This window comes from Lepidochelys olivacea (genome assembly GCF_965140295.1).
Source record: "Lepidochelys olivacea isolate rLepOli2 genome assembly, chromosome: 4".
NCBI lineage: Eukaryota > Metazoa > Chordata > Testudines > Cheloniidae > Lepidochelys > Lepidochelys olivacea.
Genome location: NC_140414.1, coordinates 123,597,450 through 123,615,607, shown reverse-complemented (window position 1 = coordinate 123,615,607; position 18,158 = coordinate 123,597,450). Strand labels below are relative to the sequence as shown.

Sequence of the window (18,158 nt, the reverse complement as noted above, 5' to 3'; positions counted from 1 at the left end):
TTAGGAGATACGATATGATCCTACTCTAGATCGCAAACTGGAGTATTCACAGTTGAATTCAGGAGATCCGTTTAATGAAGATATCATTATGAATGACCAAATCATTGAGATACTGGCTTTTGAAGACTCAGGGAACATGCTTCAAGCTTTAGAAGAGTAAGAAGTCACTATTATTGCATTATACTTCATATCAACAAAATGTCTCATAAAGATGATACTGAATATCTGCCCTGTAGTTCTCTCTGATGGAGTCTCTTCAGACACGCATCTGCACTACCTGAAGCTGTTGACCCCTTTAATAAAGGGGCGTCCATGGTAACTAATACAGGCATATTGTACATTGCTTTATATATAGAAATTGCAGCTCAGTCTAGATCCTATGCACATGTTTTCTGAGTCAAACATGCTGTAAGGGCTCGTCTACATGGCAAGTTAGTGCATTGCAAGCCAGGGTGTGAATCTACAGTGCACTAGTTTGCTGTGCACTAAATGGCCTCATGCACCCTACCGCACACTGGAGGTTCTATAGTACGCTTAGATGTACTCCCATGAAACGTTTACTGTGCCTGTCGCAGGGTCCATGGTGGAGGGGGTGCTGTCTTTCAGTTATTAAAAATCCTATCATCCTTCTCATCCGCCCAAGAGCAGTGGATTTAGCTTGGGTGTCCAGACAAATTCCAAATAAGGTAATGACACTCTGTCAACCTAAAGTTTACAGTGCACATAGTGAGGGGCAAGGTAGTGTGCGGTGGATTCACACCTTGGCTTACGGTGCCCAAACTCCCTGTGTAGGCAAGCCCTTCGTTAAGCTGCTAAAAGAACAAATCCACTATTTCTGGTCTCAGCCCCTTAAGTGTTCACCATGCCAAAGGGCACTTTTCTGAGCACAGGAAAATGTTGTAGAGAGTCTGTTCTGTTATTCTTGAGCACATTTTGCCTTTAGAACAGCATGGCCTTGTTCCTACACAGAAAAAGGATGTGCTCTGCACATATATATTTGTGCAGCAGTATTTCTTGGGAAAAATTTTTTTTTAACGTTCATGGGCCTTTAAATACCTGGATCAGAATCTAAAGAGCAACAATTTGCAGCTTTCAAAGGAAAATATTGTGTTTGTGGAGTCAGAAAAGGCAGTAGACAACAGCTAGGAATCCTGCTTATTTTGTTGAAAGGGAGGTCAGGATTATATGACAGACACACAGCTATTAAAGGTCATTTCTTTTCTCTGGCAGAACTTGAAAAAGGTCTGTTGTGAGAACAGAGTGGATTTGTTTGTGCAATCTCATGATGACCTTCCTAAAAGTCAAGTGGCAGGTAATATTCTGCAAATAGAAAATAAAAATGGAATAATGTCTGTAAAAACCAAAAGCAAAGTTATGAGAGTGCTGGAATATTGATACTTTGGCAGGGAAGGGTTCTGTTCTTTTTCTAAAAAGTTACAAAATCCTAATGAGCAGTATCATTGCCTTTCTTATATTTTGATTCAGATTGAAAAAGGAAGTGAAATAAATGAAACCTTGACTTGTGTAATGCAGTGATAATGTGGATACTCATCCCTGTAAATTGCACAGCAGGTCTTGTCTTTTCTAGCTATATAGTAACTTATATTATTTTTTCAGAAAATTGCTGTGTGATTGTTAAGAGTGGCAGGATCAAATATCTTTGTAGCTCATTTTAGGATTAGTATATTTCATTTGGAAATGAGAAATATTTGGCTAATTTGAAAAAGAAAGTAGACTCTTTAATGTCTTACTTCTCAGATATAAAATATCTCAGAAAGGTAAATATTCTTGCAAATGGAATGTTTGTGTAACTAGAATCAGACAGTGGATTAAAGCCTCAGTTTGTGTACATTACTTAGGAATGTGCTATTTTAATATCTTCATTGGCTTAAACAAATCTTTGTCTGTCTTTGCCCTTCACCTCTTTCCTCCCAAATTATTTTTCTTATTCTCCCTTCCATTTCTATGTTCTTATAGCTGCACTCCCTCATTTATCTCTCTCTTTGCCCAACATCCTTCCCCAGGTGGACAGTTTGAATCTGTATAATTATTTTAACTGGGTTTTTTTTATCATAGTGTTTAAGAAAAGTGTTTTACAACAATAGTAGAGTTATTATACAGAGCACTGTTCATGTAGTTAAGCTCCATTGGACCAGAAGAGGTCTTCTAAGAAGTCCTTGTGACAGGCTCTTTGGAGTGATGGTTGGTCACAGGGCAGACTATGCAGGTAAATCATGTAAGTGACTTAATACCCAATGTAACTTAGGTGCCTAAGTCATGGAGGTGATTTTGAAAATATTACCCTGCAAGTGGTGGGTGAGTTGGCGATCGATTTTAAAACAAAAGTGCAAAGAATGCCCTGCCCTCTGAAGATCCAACAAGAAAATAACAGGGTTTGCTCCAGCCATAGTGCCTAAAATAACAGCGGGGAAAGGCCTTTGCAAGTTAAAAGAATCAGTGTGAAAAGGTTTGGTCTTCTCTAGCTGCTGTACTGTATCTCCACATATGCCACACACATACATACACTCGATACCTGCACACATACATACACAACCTGCCTTTCAGGTAGCTGGCTGCCTGCTGCCGACTAGACCCTTTGGCATTTCTTTGGGGAGCACATATGGATCCATATATCCCAGTTGATAAGCCTTCGCTTGACGGTTTGGGGAATTCCTGTCACTTTACTGTATAGAGTCTTAGGATTCTAATATGCTTCACAAACTTTATTAACTAATTTATACAGCATATAAACTCCATTGGAATCACTTTGGTTCCCACAAGTGCACAGCAGCCCCCTCTGGGGTGAAACAGAGCATCAGTTTATGAGCACACATCAACCCAGCATAACAGGTGAGGGCCATAAGTGAAGAAGGCTTTCTTTGAATAAAATGGCACTGTAAACTTTAGGTTAACAGAATGTCATTACCTAATTTGGAATTTGTCTGGACACCCAAGCTAAATCCACTGTTCTTGGGCGGATGAGAAGGATGATAGGATTTTTAATAACTGAAAGACAGCACCCTTTGGCAACAGAATTCTCCTCTACTATCCTTCTGGAGCACTGGTTCTATATCATCTCAGAGGACAGAGTGCCTCATTAATAAATCACCAACCTTGTCACACCTGTTTTTTTCCCAGGAGCTCTCTCATCCATGTATTGATCCAGCCAGTGCTTGTTTACCTAATCTCTGATAATCTCACAGTGGAGGAATTATGGCTGTTGACAATGTCCCACATCATCCTTTTATAGAATCAATCTTATTGTCTGCAGTTGACAGTATGGATATTCTCTGTGGAGTTTAGGGGATTTTTTGGAAAAGAGAGGGGATTTGTATGGGATTTCATTGGTTTCTTTTTAACAAAACTTCCACTAGCTAACCAGCATTTAACCAGTGTGTGTGTGGGGGGGAAAGCAGGACAGACTCTATATTCCCTAAAGGGAAATTATGAAAGAACTTCTACTTTTGTCAGTTGCTACCAAAATAACTTCCCCCATTATTTTAGATTAATTGCTTTTTCTCTTTAACTGTGTTCAATTTCTTCATGCATCTTCTGATAGGTATAGCATATTCCATTTCTTTAATTAAAATAAGATGCCCACCAGGGCATGTTGTAGCATTTTGTGTCTCATGAGCCAATATTATACTTCTGTTCTATGAACTATAATCTTATATTATGATATGAAAATGGTCAAGGAAATAGAGAATTCTCTGTGATAAAAATTAACAAACTTCAACAAAAATCTCATTTGGAGATAGGAAGCAAACTCTGATTTTGTGCTTATTTCTTCTGATAGGTGCTATCTTGAGGAGGCTTCCTGTATCTAACACATTGATCTATTCTGGAGTAAGGATCTTTTGTTTTAAATAAGTTTATTTATAGAAGTGGCCTGTATTATCCAAGAAATCCATGTTTTGAAAGAAACAGACTGCTCCAAGTAGATAGAGAAAATTAGATTTTCCTGCCCACTTCCTCTGTTTCATTTGGGGTTCAGAGGAAAAAGAGAAGTACCAAATATCTGAATAAATTAAACGGTGAGAGAATAGATGAATTTTTCAGTGGCAAACTTAAATGATTTAGTGCGAGTTTCAATTAGGCAGTGCTAGCCTTTTCTTGTCAACTTGCTATCTCTGTTTAACCTCATAGACTTTAAGACCAGAAGGGACCATCCTGGTCATCTAGTCTGACCTCCTGCACATTGCAGGTCATGGAAATTCACCCACGTACTCCTGTAATAGACCCATAACCTCTGACTGAGTTACTGAAGTCCTCAAATCTTGATTAAAGACTTCAAGTGACAGAGACTCCACCATTTACTCTAGTCCAAACCAGCGAGTGACACAGGCCCCATGCTGCAGAGGAAGGCAAAAAACCTACAGGATCTCTGCCTGGGGGAAAATTCCTTCCCAGCCTCAAATATGGTGATCAGTTGTACCATGAGTATGTGGACAAAACCCACCAGCCGGATGTCATCAGATGTTTGGCTGCGTGTGTGTGTTCTCTCTGCATGCTGTTCTGACTCTGGCCAGATAGCCCGTACAGCAGGCTCCGACCGAACTGCCCAGTAAAGCCACAGTTTTCAGTGAAGGCACTTGGTCAAGTTTATTGTCAACGAAGCCCCAACCTAGTGCCGTGGCTCAGTGGTTCAGGTATGCTAACACATACATGCCCGTTGCAATGGACTAGCTCAGTTTGTGGCGGGACTTTCCACTATCCCCTAACCAGCCAAAGACACTCTCTCTGAGACTCCACTTTATACGTCAATACCAACAAGTTATGTACTGCCCCTCTAACATAGCCGGTTACCACCCATCAGCTTATATATTTCTATACATCACCCTGTCATCCTGACCTTATCTTTAGGATGGGTCAGCCTGTTCCTGTTCTCTTTAGGGAATGTGTTGGTATCGAGGTGTTCTGATACCACCCTTCTGGAATGTGTTTGCGTCAGTGCTCTGGGCCTCACACCTTTGAGGAATGTGTGTTTTTGCAATATCAGCCCTGTTACTCATCATCCTGGAAAAGCATAATGCATGGACTGGAGATGACCCAGTGGACTAAACACTGTTATGTGGTCACCTTATTTTACCATCAATACATTCATGCCCCATCTGTCCCTTGGTCTGCACAATCGCTTGTATGACTGATGGACAGATTTTATTTGCCAATTGTGTCTAGTCCCTTATGGTGAGCCTGGGAATGTTAGGCCTGGGACTTTGAGGAATGTAGTTTTATGATTGAGCCTTGGGGACACACCCAGATAATTAACACAGCTAAGTAATACGGCTATGATGTGTATATATTTGTAGTGTATATGGGTATATATGTATAGTATGTATGTGTACATAGGACACCACCTTATTTCCAAGCATAACAATTTTTTTCCAATCTGGGGTTGTAGTCTGTCCCTTTTACTCTGGTGCTGCAGATAGCAACACACTCCTATTAGGGCAATTACAGTTATCACCTGTATCCTCATTAGTAGTAGACTGAATGTTTGAAATACTGGGATAGGCATTGTTATAGTGTGTCCCACTGTGCTACGTTTCTAAAAAGTAAAACAGAAATTTGAATAGTGACATTACAAATGAGGCCTTTATATATAAATGTTTTGTAATTAGTTACTACACAGTACTGTCCATTCATGTTATAGGTTACCCTTACTGCTGGTTGTCATCTTCTGGTAAACTTCACAAGGCAGGAAGCAGGAATGTTTAGCTTCTTTGTTCTGTTCCATGGGTTGCATTGTTCTGTGATACACCAGTCGTTGACGTAGATCCAGGTGTTTCTTATGGATGCTGTCTGCCAGATAGCCTACTGAATGGACAGTAGCCAATTTATTAAATATTTGTGTGTCAGGATTTAACGTTGGTATCCAGACACTGAACAAGATTGTTTTGAATAACGTGTGCCTTACTTAAGATCCAGTGTCACTGACCCAAATTATGTCTAATACTAAGAGGGAATTTATTTACCCAATTTGTAGTTACTGTGTAACTTAATTATTTTACCAGGTTTTTTTTCTTGCCTTCATGTTGTACGCTGCCATTCATTTCTTGATTTTTATTTGTGTGTTGGTTAAACAGTTTAGCAATGTTATGCACAGTGTAAATGTTGTACAGCAACAATACAACAATAATAAAGCAATACAGCAATAATACAGTTGCTTTTAAACAGTAGCCAAATTCAAATTAAATGACAGTTTAATCTGGTCCAGCTCATGGCTTCTAGCTGATTGCCAACTTAATTGTTCAAGTATGGTAGACTGAGGTGTAGTTGACCAGTGTGTTGTTTACAAAGCACTTCATTTTTATTTTCTTAATGACTGGGGGTTTCTTTACCGTGTACTGATATCTTTTGCTGTCTTCAGGGTATGATATTTTCTGGTGTCTTTGGTCTGTGGGATGCAACCTTAAACATTCTCTTGACGATTTTTGTGACCAATGATAAATATCAGTGTACAGCTACACAAATTAATACTAGGATAGAATATTAAAGTTGGGCAGTCCAGTTCAAGGATGGAGATTTAAAAAGCTGAAAATAGAGCGATCGCATTTGTGTTTTACTACTGAACTGTCACAGCTGCAATTCCAATGGACTTTATACTGAAAATGAATGTCTTCTTTACACCAAATTAAAACAAAAAACAAATTCTAGTTACTTAGGGGTCTGATTCTCCACTGCTTTATTTATTTGTATTACGGTGACATCTAAGAAACCTTACACCTTGTGTTGTCGTACTGCTGCGAAGTGGGTACGTAATGCTACCAAATTAGAAGGGCTGAGTTTTACACCACTCTGCGTATCAGTACATGGCTATGCAAGATGTACGGCAGTGGAGAATCAGGCTGTACTTGTATAACAGGAACTGGCAAATAGGCTGATATTCAGAATTGGGGTGAAATTCATATATGGGGTCATATTTTGATGAAACACACATAACTTTTGTGTGCATCTTATTCCCCACCTGGGGAGCCCATCCCCTGTCCAGGGAGGAAGACATGAGCTAGTTCTGGGTTAGAGAGCAATTTAACTAGATGTTTCTCAGCTCCAAGCATCTTGGGCCCAATCCAAGTGAAGTCATTGAGAATTTTGCTGTTGACTTCATTGAAAGCAGGATATGCAGGAGCAAGTGCATAGCTTTTATTCATGTGTATAGGAGATGGCCTACTCTTAAGCCCCGCTCTTAGGAGCAGGTCTAAGGCTCCCTGACTTAGGACTAGCTTTGTCATTATTCCCTGCCAAAAGATGGGGTATTCAGGTAGGGAAGTTGTCTTCTCAGGGATGGGCTGTAGGTAGCATGAATATTAGCCAGTATGTTTTCAGCTTGCCAGAAATATGGCCTACATTCATTGTATTCAGATTTGATTCATTGATCCATTCTCTTTGTGTGACTCTGTCTGTCTGTCTACACATATACACCTGTCATAGTTATTCATGTTTTCCTCTCAATTTGTATTGGAATGGACTTGGTGTTTTGTTCGCAGTCTATACACAGCTAAGGAGATGGTTCAGGAGTTCATAAATGGCAGAGTTTTTTGGTCTTTTGTAACTACCGCGTCAAATAAGCGTGGTATAAATAAACTAGGAGAACTAGATCAGTATTTATATTTCGGGACATCTTTGGAATATGGACATGTTGCAATGTCAAGAGAATAACTTTGAGAACCAAACTTATTTTTAATATTTCTTCAAGACATTTCATAGGTAGTTATTTATATGTAATTCATAGGTACTTATCTAGTTTGGTGATCTGGTGGTCTGTCATATCCTGGATGCCCATTATAAGATATGCCACTAATATGGTTCCTTTGCATTCTCAGTAGATCCCTTCCTGCTTATATTTCCAAGAGCTAGATCATTGGCAGTGAATGCTAACTAGAGGAAACTTAATAAACTGTATGTATGTTTAAAAAAAAACAAGGAGTACTTGTGGCACCTTAGAGACTAACAAATACGTGTGTTGTAATAGTATACAGTAGGAAATCATGTTCAGAATTGTTGTAGGTCTTCTCTGCTATGTCTGAAACAGAATGAAAGGAGAGCTGAGGGGACTGATCGCACCCTCAGTGTGATGAGTGCTATTAGTTAGGACGTCTGCAAAACCCCTGAAATAACCATTTTTTCAAAGGTATCTTAGAGTTTCCAATGGGTTACCCTTGCTCTGACTTTATTTATCCTCATTTTGTACATTTTTGCCTTCCCTCGATGTAGACAAAGCTCTAGTTGAATATGGCACTTGATCCTACTCTCGGATACACGATACATATTGCCAATTATCTTTGCAAATCACTAATACGTATGCACTGCAGTTGATTTTCTCTCATGGCACAGGGTAATGAGGGCAATGTATTGGAGGATAGGATCAAACTATTTCCTGAGAGCACTGGCAGGGAAGTCAAAAACAATTTACTCCTATATTAGAAGTTCAATTTTTCCTTCTAAATGTAAATTTCTCACTGTACATCTCAATTTAATTTGCCACTAAGGAAATGGATTCTTTTTATCACAGAATTCAGACGAAAAGTAGGAGTAAAAGATCAGATTGTCGTTACATCTAGAGTTTGAAGTCACCAAATTAGAAATCGGAAATAAGCAGTTGAAAGTTGCTTTCAATTTGGATGCCAAAACATAGGCACTCAAAGCTTCTGGATTTAATACACTGGAAACATTTATTATAGATTGTAATCTCTTTGGGACAGGGACAGTCTTGTTCTGTGCTTGGACAGTACCTAGCACAATGGGGTCCTGGTCCATGACTGGGGGTCCTAGACACTACTCCAATATAAATAATTATTAATATTTTAATAACTGCATACTGGGAGTATGTGCACGTAAGCATATGCAAACACACACAGCATTTTTAGCTCTGTATCTTGAATGACTGTACAAATTTAGTTTCTACAAAAGCTGCACATTTCATCCACCATTCAAACTCAAGTTATCAGAGAGTGAAATGTGATAGATGTTTAATATGTTACAGTGAAACTGCACAATGTTTATAGGGGAAAGGGGGAAATAACTATTTGAAATTACAGGTGGCATCTGGCCAAGATTACCAGGATAAATATCCTTATTCTTCCAAAAAGAGCCATTGGATCTTTGATTACAAGCTGTGAGAGCTCAGTTTACATGTCATCTAAAAGCAGATGCCACTGGTAGAACAGTGCCCCTTCATATCAAGGTGGGGCATTTGTTAGGCACTGATATGGGGGAATATTACCACTTCTGACAACACTTAGTGTTCCTTAGATGTCTCCCATGCAAATATTCACGCAATGCACCCCTGCTTAGCTTGTGAGATCTGAGTGGATCATTGCAAAAGGTAGAAGGTCTTCAGGCATAATGCTATAATATTTGTCTGTATGTGGTTTTGTTAAGCTAACAACATCACAGGCTGATCCTGATTCTTTAAAAATCAATGGCAACATTCCCATTAACTTCATTGGAAGCAGGATTGTGACATCAGCTTGCTGCCTTCAGCATGATAACTGTTTCATGAAATACTACAATTCCGAATTATAACTCCTCCATAGTGATAGCATAACTAGTATTATTGCTAAAACTGAACTCTTGAAGCTAGCCATTAATTCATAATTCTTCATGCATATGAAATCTATATAAAGGTTCTTAAACTGACTTTAACCAAGGGTCTTTCTTAAATAGTTTTAAAGAGGTAAACTTAGTAATTGAAACACCTTTTCTCTGTTCAGTAAGCCATAGGGAATCAAAAGGTTTTCAGATTGACACCTGTTAGCACAGCTATAGTTTAGTCTGTTGACATTTTTACCATGAGTCATGTAAGTTTCCCATTTTTTCCTCCCTGGAGAGCATGAATTTTATCTAATAATCTCTTATCTCAGTTGGTCATCTTGTCCAAGTTATTTTTTGCCATATACCATAAGAATTCTCTTTCTGATTTCATCAGTGCCTTGCAGTATTTTTTTTTTTTGAAGGTTTGTTCAGTCTGTGAATTTTCTAGTGAAATATGTTTGCAATAAGGAGTGGCAGACATAACAAAGATCAAGGCTGGAGGATCCTCAGATAATCATAGAAGGTTTCTTAGTGACTTTACGACTGTCTTGTATTCAGTGGGTTAGTCCTCATCCATGCTGAGTTTACGCTGGAGGAGCTGAAGGGATGTGGAAGATGGCTCTAAACCACCTTCTGGAGAGAGGTAAATAGAGGGGTCTGTACTGGGACCAGTCCTATTAAACATATTCATAAATAATCTGGAAAAAGGGGTAAACAGTGAGGTGGCAAAATTTGCAGATGATGCTGTGACCCATCATGCCCGGGGCAGCCCTCACTGGAAATGCCAACGTCAAGACAGGCTGAAAAAGGGAGAGCAGATACGCCAAGACTGGTGGGTAACACTGAAGTTATTCTCCTCAACCAGTCACAAACTGTGCTTCTGATCCCCCACACTGGTTATCAAGAGCAAAAATGAAATCACACAGCCCCCTTTATTGCATTCCAGTTCTCTGGCTCCCAATCAGCACCTAGGTCCATTACATTGAGAAGTTATTTTAAACTCTGTGCACATATACAAAACAGACCCCAAAAGGTCAGCCACATCACCAGGTCAGTATAGGTTTGGATCTTACCAGCCAATCCTTTACTATCTAAAACTAAAGATTTATTATAAAGAGAAAAGAAAGAACAAGAAGAGAGATGTTAAATGGTAAAACAGTCACAGACATACAAAGACTTCAAAGTCCATATATCAGGTTCCTAGCAGTATTGGTGAGTTTGCTGGCTTGAAAGTCCCTCTGGAACACATCCACAGCTTGGATGGTTCATTCAGTCCTTTGTTCAGAGCTTCAGTTTGTAGCAAAGTTCCTCCAGAGGTAAGAAGCAGGATTGAAGACAAAATGGAGAAGGTGCAGTTGCCTTTTATAGTCTTTTGCCATGTGGCTTGTGCTTCCTTTGTTTCAAACACATACTGCTCAGCACGTGGCTTGGAGCCTTATAGTTCTGTCCATAGGCATGCCCCTGCATGGCTTGCTGAGTCATAAGGTATATTCCTTGCCTTCTCTCAATCGGTCAGTTGTATAGCTGATTATCCTTAATGGGCCATCAAAGCTAGGCAGTGCTCATGCTAAACTGTCTGGGGGTGTCACCTAGAAACATAGCACAAGTTTTGTAATACATACATATCTATAACCCAAAATACAAAGGTTTCAGAGTAACAGCCGTGTTAGTCTGTATTCGCAAAAAGAAAAGGAGGACTTGTGGCATCTTAGAGACTAACCAATTTATTTGAGCATAAGCTTTCGTGAGCTACAGCTCACTTCATCGGATGCAGTGATGCAGTAGCTCACAAAAGCTTATGCTCAAATAAATTGGTTAGTCTCTAAGGTGCCACAAGTACTCCTTTTCTTTTTCCAAAATACAAAGGTGATATAAACGCATAAATGAGATTATCATATTTGGCAAATAATAACATTTCTGCAGATATCTGACATGGCATATCTGGCACAACTCATTGCAATTTTACAATATTAATATTCATAATATCCTCAAGTGTCCCCCAGATTCCATACAGCGTTACAGATATGAAACTACTTGAGATAATTAAGTCCCAGACAAACTGTGAACTGTTACAAAAGGATCTCTCAACACTGTGTGACTGGGCAACAAAATGGCAGATAAAATTCAGTGTTGATAAATGCAAAGTAATGCATGTTGGAAAGCATAATCCCAACTATACATATAAAATGATGGGGTCTAAATTAGGTTTTACCACTGAAGAAAGAGATCTTGGAGTGAATGTGGATAGTTCTCTGAAAACATCCACTCAATGTGCAGTGGCAGTCAAAAAAGTGAACAGAATGTTTGGAATCATTAAGAAAGGGATAGATAATAAGACAGAAAATATCATATTGCCTCTATATAAATCCATGCTACACCCACATCTTGAATACTGCGTGCAGATGTAGTTGCCCCATCTCAAAAAAGATATATTGGAATTGGAAAAGGTTCAGAAAAGGGCAACAAAAATTATTAGGGATCTGGATCTGCTGCCATACGAGGAGAGATTAATAAGACTGGGACTTTTCAGCTTGGAAAAGAGATGACAAAGGGGGGATGTGATAGAGGTCTACAAAATCATGATTGGTGTGGAGAAAGTAAATAAGGAAGTGTTATTTACTCTTTCTCATAACACAAAAACTAGGGATCACCAAATGAAATTAATAGGCAGCAGGTTTAAAACAAACAAAAGGAAGTATTTTTTCACACAATGCATACTCTACCTGTGGAACTCCTTGCCAGAGGATGTGAAAGCCAAGACTATAAAGTTCAAAAAAGAATTAGATATATTCATGGAGGGTAGGTCCATCAATGACTGTTAGCCAGGATGGGCAGGGATGGTGTCCCTAGCCTCTGTTTGCCAGAAGCTGGGAATGGGTGACAAGGGATGGATGACTTGATGATTACCTGTTCTTTTCATTCCCTCTGGGGCACCTGGCACTGGCCACTGTCAGAAGACAGGATACTGGGCTAGATGGAACTTTGGTCTGACCCAGTATAGCCGTTCTTGTGTCCCCTCTCCAGAACTGGCCAGGGGCTGAAATGGCTCTTGGCATAATTTACAGCAGCGCTGAGGGTGCTCTTGGTTATACAGGCTACAGCCAGTCACTGCTCTAGGTGGGGATCTGGCAGAGAACCATGCATTCTGGCCTGCACCCACGGAGGAGAGAGGTGGCATAGAGTCAGCTTACATGGATTTTACACCAAGTGAGGGTTCCCCTGTGGTAAGAGGGATCCTTAGCTACTCCTTTAGCACGGCTTTATTAGTGGCTTTGTGCAACTTCAGAAGCATGAAGCTATTGGAATAGGTGCTGAGAATTTGGCACTTTATCTGTTAATGATGGCTAAACCTGATCCATCTGAAGCATCACAAGACCTGTTCTCAGGCCTGCTTACTAATTATGTTACTTACTAATTATTTGTATTGTACAAATGCCCACAGGCAGCATAGGTCTGCATACTGTTCAAACTCATAGGAAAGCATGGTCCCTGCCCCTAAAAGTCTCATTTCAGACTAGGCCCAACAAGAAAGTGTAACAGACAATTGGAAGGGAAACAGAGGGTGAGGGTGAGGAAACCAGATCACATGGTTAGCTGCTGCTGCACAACTTGAGGGTTCCACATCAGCTGAACAATTATCTATTGCTGGAAATAGAAGAATTAACAGCAGTACGAACTGAATGTTTATCAGTGAACAATTTCCTATAGACTTTACTGTATAAATAGGTTTTCAGGAGAGATTATTGGTATCTTCTCTCTTCTTTCTCTACTTTAACTGCAGCTAATCCTAAAGCTGGACAATTTTATAAGACTTTAATGTTGGTACATGTAATGGTAAAATACACACAGTATTCTGTGGAATTGAAAATCTTCAGTTTAGCCCAGAATCTTTATATATTTTAAAAAACAAACAAACAAAAAAACCTTTCTAGATTCTTATGGTATTAATCCTATAACAAGTTTATGATTTAGCGAATAAACATTATTGCTATTTTATTATTCCTTTCATACCTGTTTTAATCTGTCAACAGCAATAAACTAATATTTGCTTTTTATAGTGAGTGTTCTTATCTTAACATTTTTTTTTAATGCTAGAGAGGTTAATGAAAGGAACAGATGAGGTTGTGGTGAAGACACCAGACTGGGATCTGGATTCAGTTGCTGGCTGTGCCATATGTCTGTGTCTACACTGCAATTGTATATAATCTTCATAGTGTGGCTAAGAATAGCATGGAAGATGTGGCTGTGCAAACGTGTTCTTAGCCCGTGCTGGGGTCTGTGCTGCTGTGTCTTCATGGCTATTTTTAGTCATGCTGTGTAGATTACAGCCGGTGCTGCAGTCACACCTGCGATTGCAGTTAGCTATACCCACGTTCTTCTTGTGAGATTTTAGGGAAGTCCTTTAATTGAGATGTGTCTCAGTTCCCACGCTTTGTCTGCCTTTTGTATTGAGGACTAATTTTACCGTTAACAATCGGAGCAACAGGCGGCATGTAAATGCACCTTCCTGCTCTTTGCTCTCAGTCTACACCTTTAGGAGATTGCTTCCCCTCACTGGCTGGAACTTTGTGGAGGCAGAGTCAAGGCCCTGCTTGTTATTCTCCCTTGCCCATTCTACGCCCAGCTGTGTGGGAGAGGCAGTAGCAGTCCCACAGAGGCTGCTTTCCCCATCCCATGATGTGGGTTGCCAGTACAAGGGACTGGGGGGGGTGGGGGCAATTGCCTTATGCACTTCTGGGAGGGGAGCAAGGCAAGTCATATTCGTCTCCTCAGAATGTCCGGGGCTGGGACTGTGTCTTGCTATGTGAGTGTGTACACACCTCTCATCATTGGGCGTTACTGTAATGCAAATACTAATCACTCACCAGTCTTCCACAGCTAGACATGAATGTCTACTGAAAATAAGGTTGGTCTCATCTTAGTGAGAAAATGTTGTGTGGGGAAAACTTGTACAGCGCTTGCCTCCCCTCTAGCCTTTTGAAGCCAATGCCACTAGAGTTCCTCATCTTCATGAGCTCTGGACTCACACAGAAAATTTCTTAAAATGCATGTCACAAGGAAATAAATTCGTTTGTCTTTTTTTAAAGGCATCACATTTGGCATCTATAAATGTGTTCATTCAAAAATTATATCTCCCAAAAACCTATGTACATCCAGTACTATCTGTAGTTTGAGTGATGTGCTCTGATTAACACCCCTTTCCCTACAACTATTTTAATAGTTAATGAAAGATTTCATTTTTTATCACTTTATGCTCAGTTCTTTCATGACACCAGTTGCTTTGCTCTCTTCTTTCATTAGATGCTCAGGGCCATTGAAAACATCAAATGTTCAGCCACTCTCTACCTCTTCACGTTTGACACCTGGGATTCTCCTCTCTCAGTACTTCTCTGGCAGCACTTTAAACCTTGTGGCTATTCAAGTGAGTTAAAAAATCTGTAGATTTGATATTTGCAGCAGCCTTTTCTTTGCATCTTTTCACTTTTTTTATTTCCCTTCCCCTTCTGTCACCTATCTCTCTGCTGTCCTTTACTGCACAATTTGTCCAACTGGAACTTTGATCTCTTTCATCAATAGATTTCCATCTGCCAATTGTGTTTCATTATCTTTCATATTTTGTGGTATGGTGAATTCACTCAGCAAGAGGTGGGAGACCTTTTAAACATGAATAAGATGAGCAGGAAAAATACAGAGAGTACAAGGCATTTTATAACACCTGCTTGGATCTAGAGACGCACAGACTCTCAGGTTATGAACTTTTTCTCAAGAAATATGTACCTCAAAGTGAAGGCACATATGACCCAAGCAGTTGTAAACATTGCTCTTTTGGGGGAAACTACTTGCCTTATTACTTATTAAGGGTTTGTAGCTAGGTGCTAACAGTGTGCTCCCTGCTGTACAAGACACAAAAATTGTTCTTTCTGCCCCCAGTCCTGAGCAAAGGGATGACGGGGTGGCCAGACTTACTGACCTTCTGAGCTGCATATGACAAATCTTCACAAGTTGGAGAGCCGGGGGGCGCTTGCCGGGGCTCGGGGCTTTAGCATTGTGGGGAGGGGGTGTCTCAGAGCTTCAGCCCTGTGGAAGGCACCTGCCCAGGCTCGGGGCTTTAGCTGCTTTTGCTGATGCCTCTCCCCAAAGTGCTAAAGCAGAGGTTTTTCCTTGCAGAGCTAACACCTGGGAGTTAAAGGAAGGTGTCGCTGAGGGTAAGAGGGGGGGATTTGCCTGCTGGTCTGTGATTCAAGCTGTTGGAAGAGCCGAACCTTTAAATTGTGCCCCCTCCCCCTACTCATAGCAGGCAGCAGTCGTCTCTGGCGGAAGCCCCTAGCCCAGTGGTTTTCAAACTGCAGGTCGCCACCCAATACTGGGTTGCGCAGAATGTAAGGCACTGGATCACGATGGCTCTGGTCAGCACCGCTGACTGGGCTGTTAAATGTCCCGTCGCGGGTGCTGCCCAGCTAAGGCAGGCTAGTCTCTACCTGTTCCGACACCGCGCTGCACCCTGGAAGCAGCCAGCAGTAGGTCCTAGGTGAGGTCCTAGTAGCTCCTAGGTGTGGGGTCCCTAAGGCTCCACAGTCTGCCTCTGCCCCGAGCTCTGGCTCTGTACTTTCATTGGACAGGAACTGACCAATGGGAGCTGGGGGGGGAGGGGGCGGTGCCTGCGGGCGAGAGCTGTGTGGAGCTGCTTGGGTACCTCTGCCTAGGAGCTGGACCCACTGCTGGCTGCTTCGGGGACACAGCACGGTCCGCGGTGCCAGGACAGGCAGGAAGCCTGCCTCAGTACCCCTGCTGTGCCGCTGACTGGGAGCCGCCTGAGGTAACCCCTGCCCTAACCCTGAGCCCCCCCAAAGCTGGAGCCCCTTCCTGCACCCCACACCATTCATTACTGTCCCCACCCCAGAGTCTGCACCCCCAGTCCAGAGCCCTGACCCCTTCTTGCACCCCAACCCCATGCCCCAGCCCAGGGCCCCCTCCCACACCTGAAATCCCTCACCCAGCTCCACTGGGTCATGGACATCAAAAATTTTCTTCAACTGGGTCGCCAGAAAAAAAGTTTGAAAACCACTGCCCTAGCTCCACTACCCTGCCACAGGGCAAAAGCCCTGAGCTCCAACCCCCCACCCCCTATCTGGTAGGTGGGAAGTGGTGAGGTGTGGGGGACTCCTGGAATCGCACTTTAACTTTAAAAGAGACATGGTTTGACCACCCCTGGGATGTGGTATGGCCGTGTTACCCCAGGAGGAGACAAGGGAGGAGTTGTGGCTCAGTTCATCCCTTGATACTCCCTCCCCCCCACATTAGAGCAGATGATGCGAGGGAGAGTATAAATTACTTTGCTCCATTTTGTGGAGTAGCTCACTTCTTTTTCCCTTCCACTGTGTGCCTGCCCAACTGCTTTGCCTGGGGAGTGGAAATGGGAGGTGCAAAGCTAAGGCTCTTCCTTATCCTTGGCCATCTCAGCCTCCTTCCAACCCACTTGTTCATAAGGGGAGCATCAGGCCAGCAACTGCTGCTGTCTCTCCTGCCTTTGGCATCACAGTCTGAGCAGCCCTTATTCAGCTGAGGAGGAGAGTAATCTTGCTCTCCTTTGCAACCAAGTAAGGGGATGTGAAATTCTTGCTCAAATTAAAAACAGTCCCTGTCCAGAAAACCAGACAGTAAAGAAGAAGACAGGTTGCCCTGTTAAGGCATGGAGAGGAATAACTTAGAGGACTTTTTATAATGTTTGGTTTTGTTCACTTCTCGTGGGTATCACTTAAGTGAGTCTGTAAGAAGGACCAGAAAGCAGAGTGAGTGGTGGATGGGTGAATCTGTATCTGAATAGTGAGCTTTCAGGCTATTTCAGGGTTCTCTAGACTATGTCTGATTCTCTTGCATTAATCATTCTCTGTTAAAGTGTGGATCCACAGGTTTTGCTGTCCGTGAATGTTTTGGATATTGAAAACTTGTTTATTTTTGCTGTCTTCTACTAGTTCAGTCGCAATTTGTACTGATATTACTTACAATCATATGCAAAAAAATTCTTAAATTCATGTTGCTATGAAGAAAAGTACAAATATAATGCATGTTATGAGTTGATGTAGATGAAGGTGAAACTCATTGCACAGGCAGTCATCAAGGGGTAAAGCACCCATTGTCTGGGAAGTCTGATCTTTTCTGTGGTTTCTTTGTGTTGCAAAGCAGCTGCACAAATGAAGGGTTGACACAATGCTTCTGTTTTGAAGCCATGTGGTTCTAAGTGAGCAGGTTTGGGCTAAATGGATTTCCAGATGGAAAGCCCAGGGGCTAAGAGAGAGATGTGGAATAATGTATTGAAGAAGAGGAGGGATTTCAGGAGACTCCAAGAGAGACAGAAGCTCAGCTGTCAGTTTAAGATTGACCTGTAATATCTTAGCTTGTGTCTCTGCAAACATGTAGTTTGTGGCCACTTCCATTGGAGGAAACAGGACTTGTGTATAGTTCGTAAATATTCAAATTACACTAAGAAAAAACCCTGAGTTTGGCTCACCAATTTCTGCTTCAAGTGGGAAACTGACCTGGAAGGCCCCAAAATCTGCTTAGCAAAGGGGAAATACTACAGTGTTACCCTGAGATTTAGTCACACGAAATCTGTGCACTTTAGA

At 41.4% G+C, this 18,158-nt stretch overlaps 1 protein-coding gene across 7 annotated transcripts in view; it reads left to right on the top strand.

The window, feature by feature from the left end:
- EVC2 (EvC ciliary complex subunit 2) overlaps positions 1 to 18,158 on the top strand; it is a gene marked incomplete at its 5' end in the record, with an annotated part of 185,799 nt that overhangs the window by 52,395 nt on the left and 115,246 nt on the right. For all 7 annotated transcript variants that reach the window (XM_084626746.1, XM_084626744.1, XM_084626743.1 and 4 more), the window contains one exon: positions 5 to 156. In XM_084626746.1, coding sequence (XP_084482872.1) covers positions 5 to 156 — 152 coding nt within the window. The remainder of the gene's footprint in view (positions 1 to 4; positions 157 to 18,158) is intronic.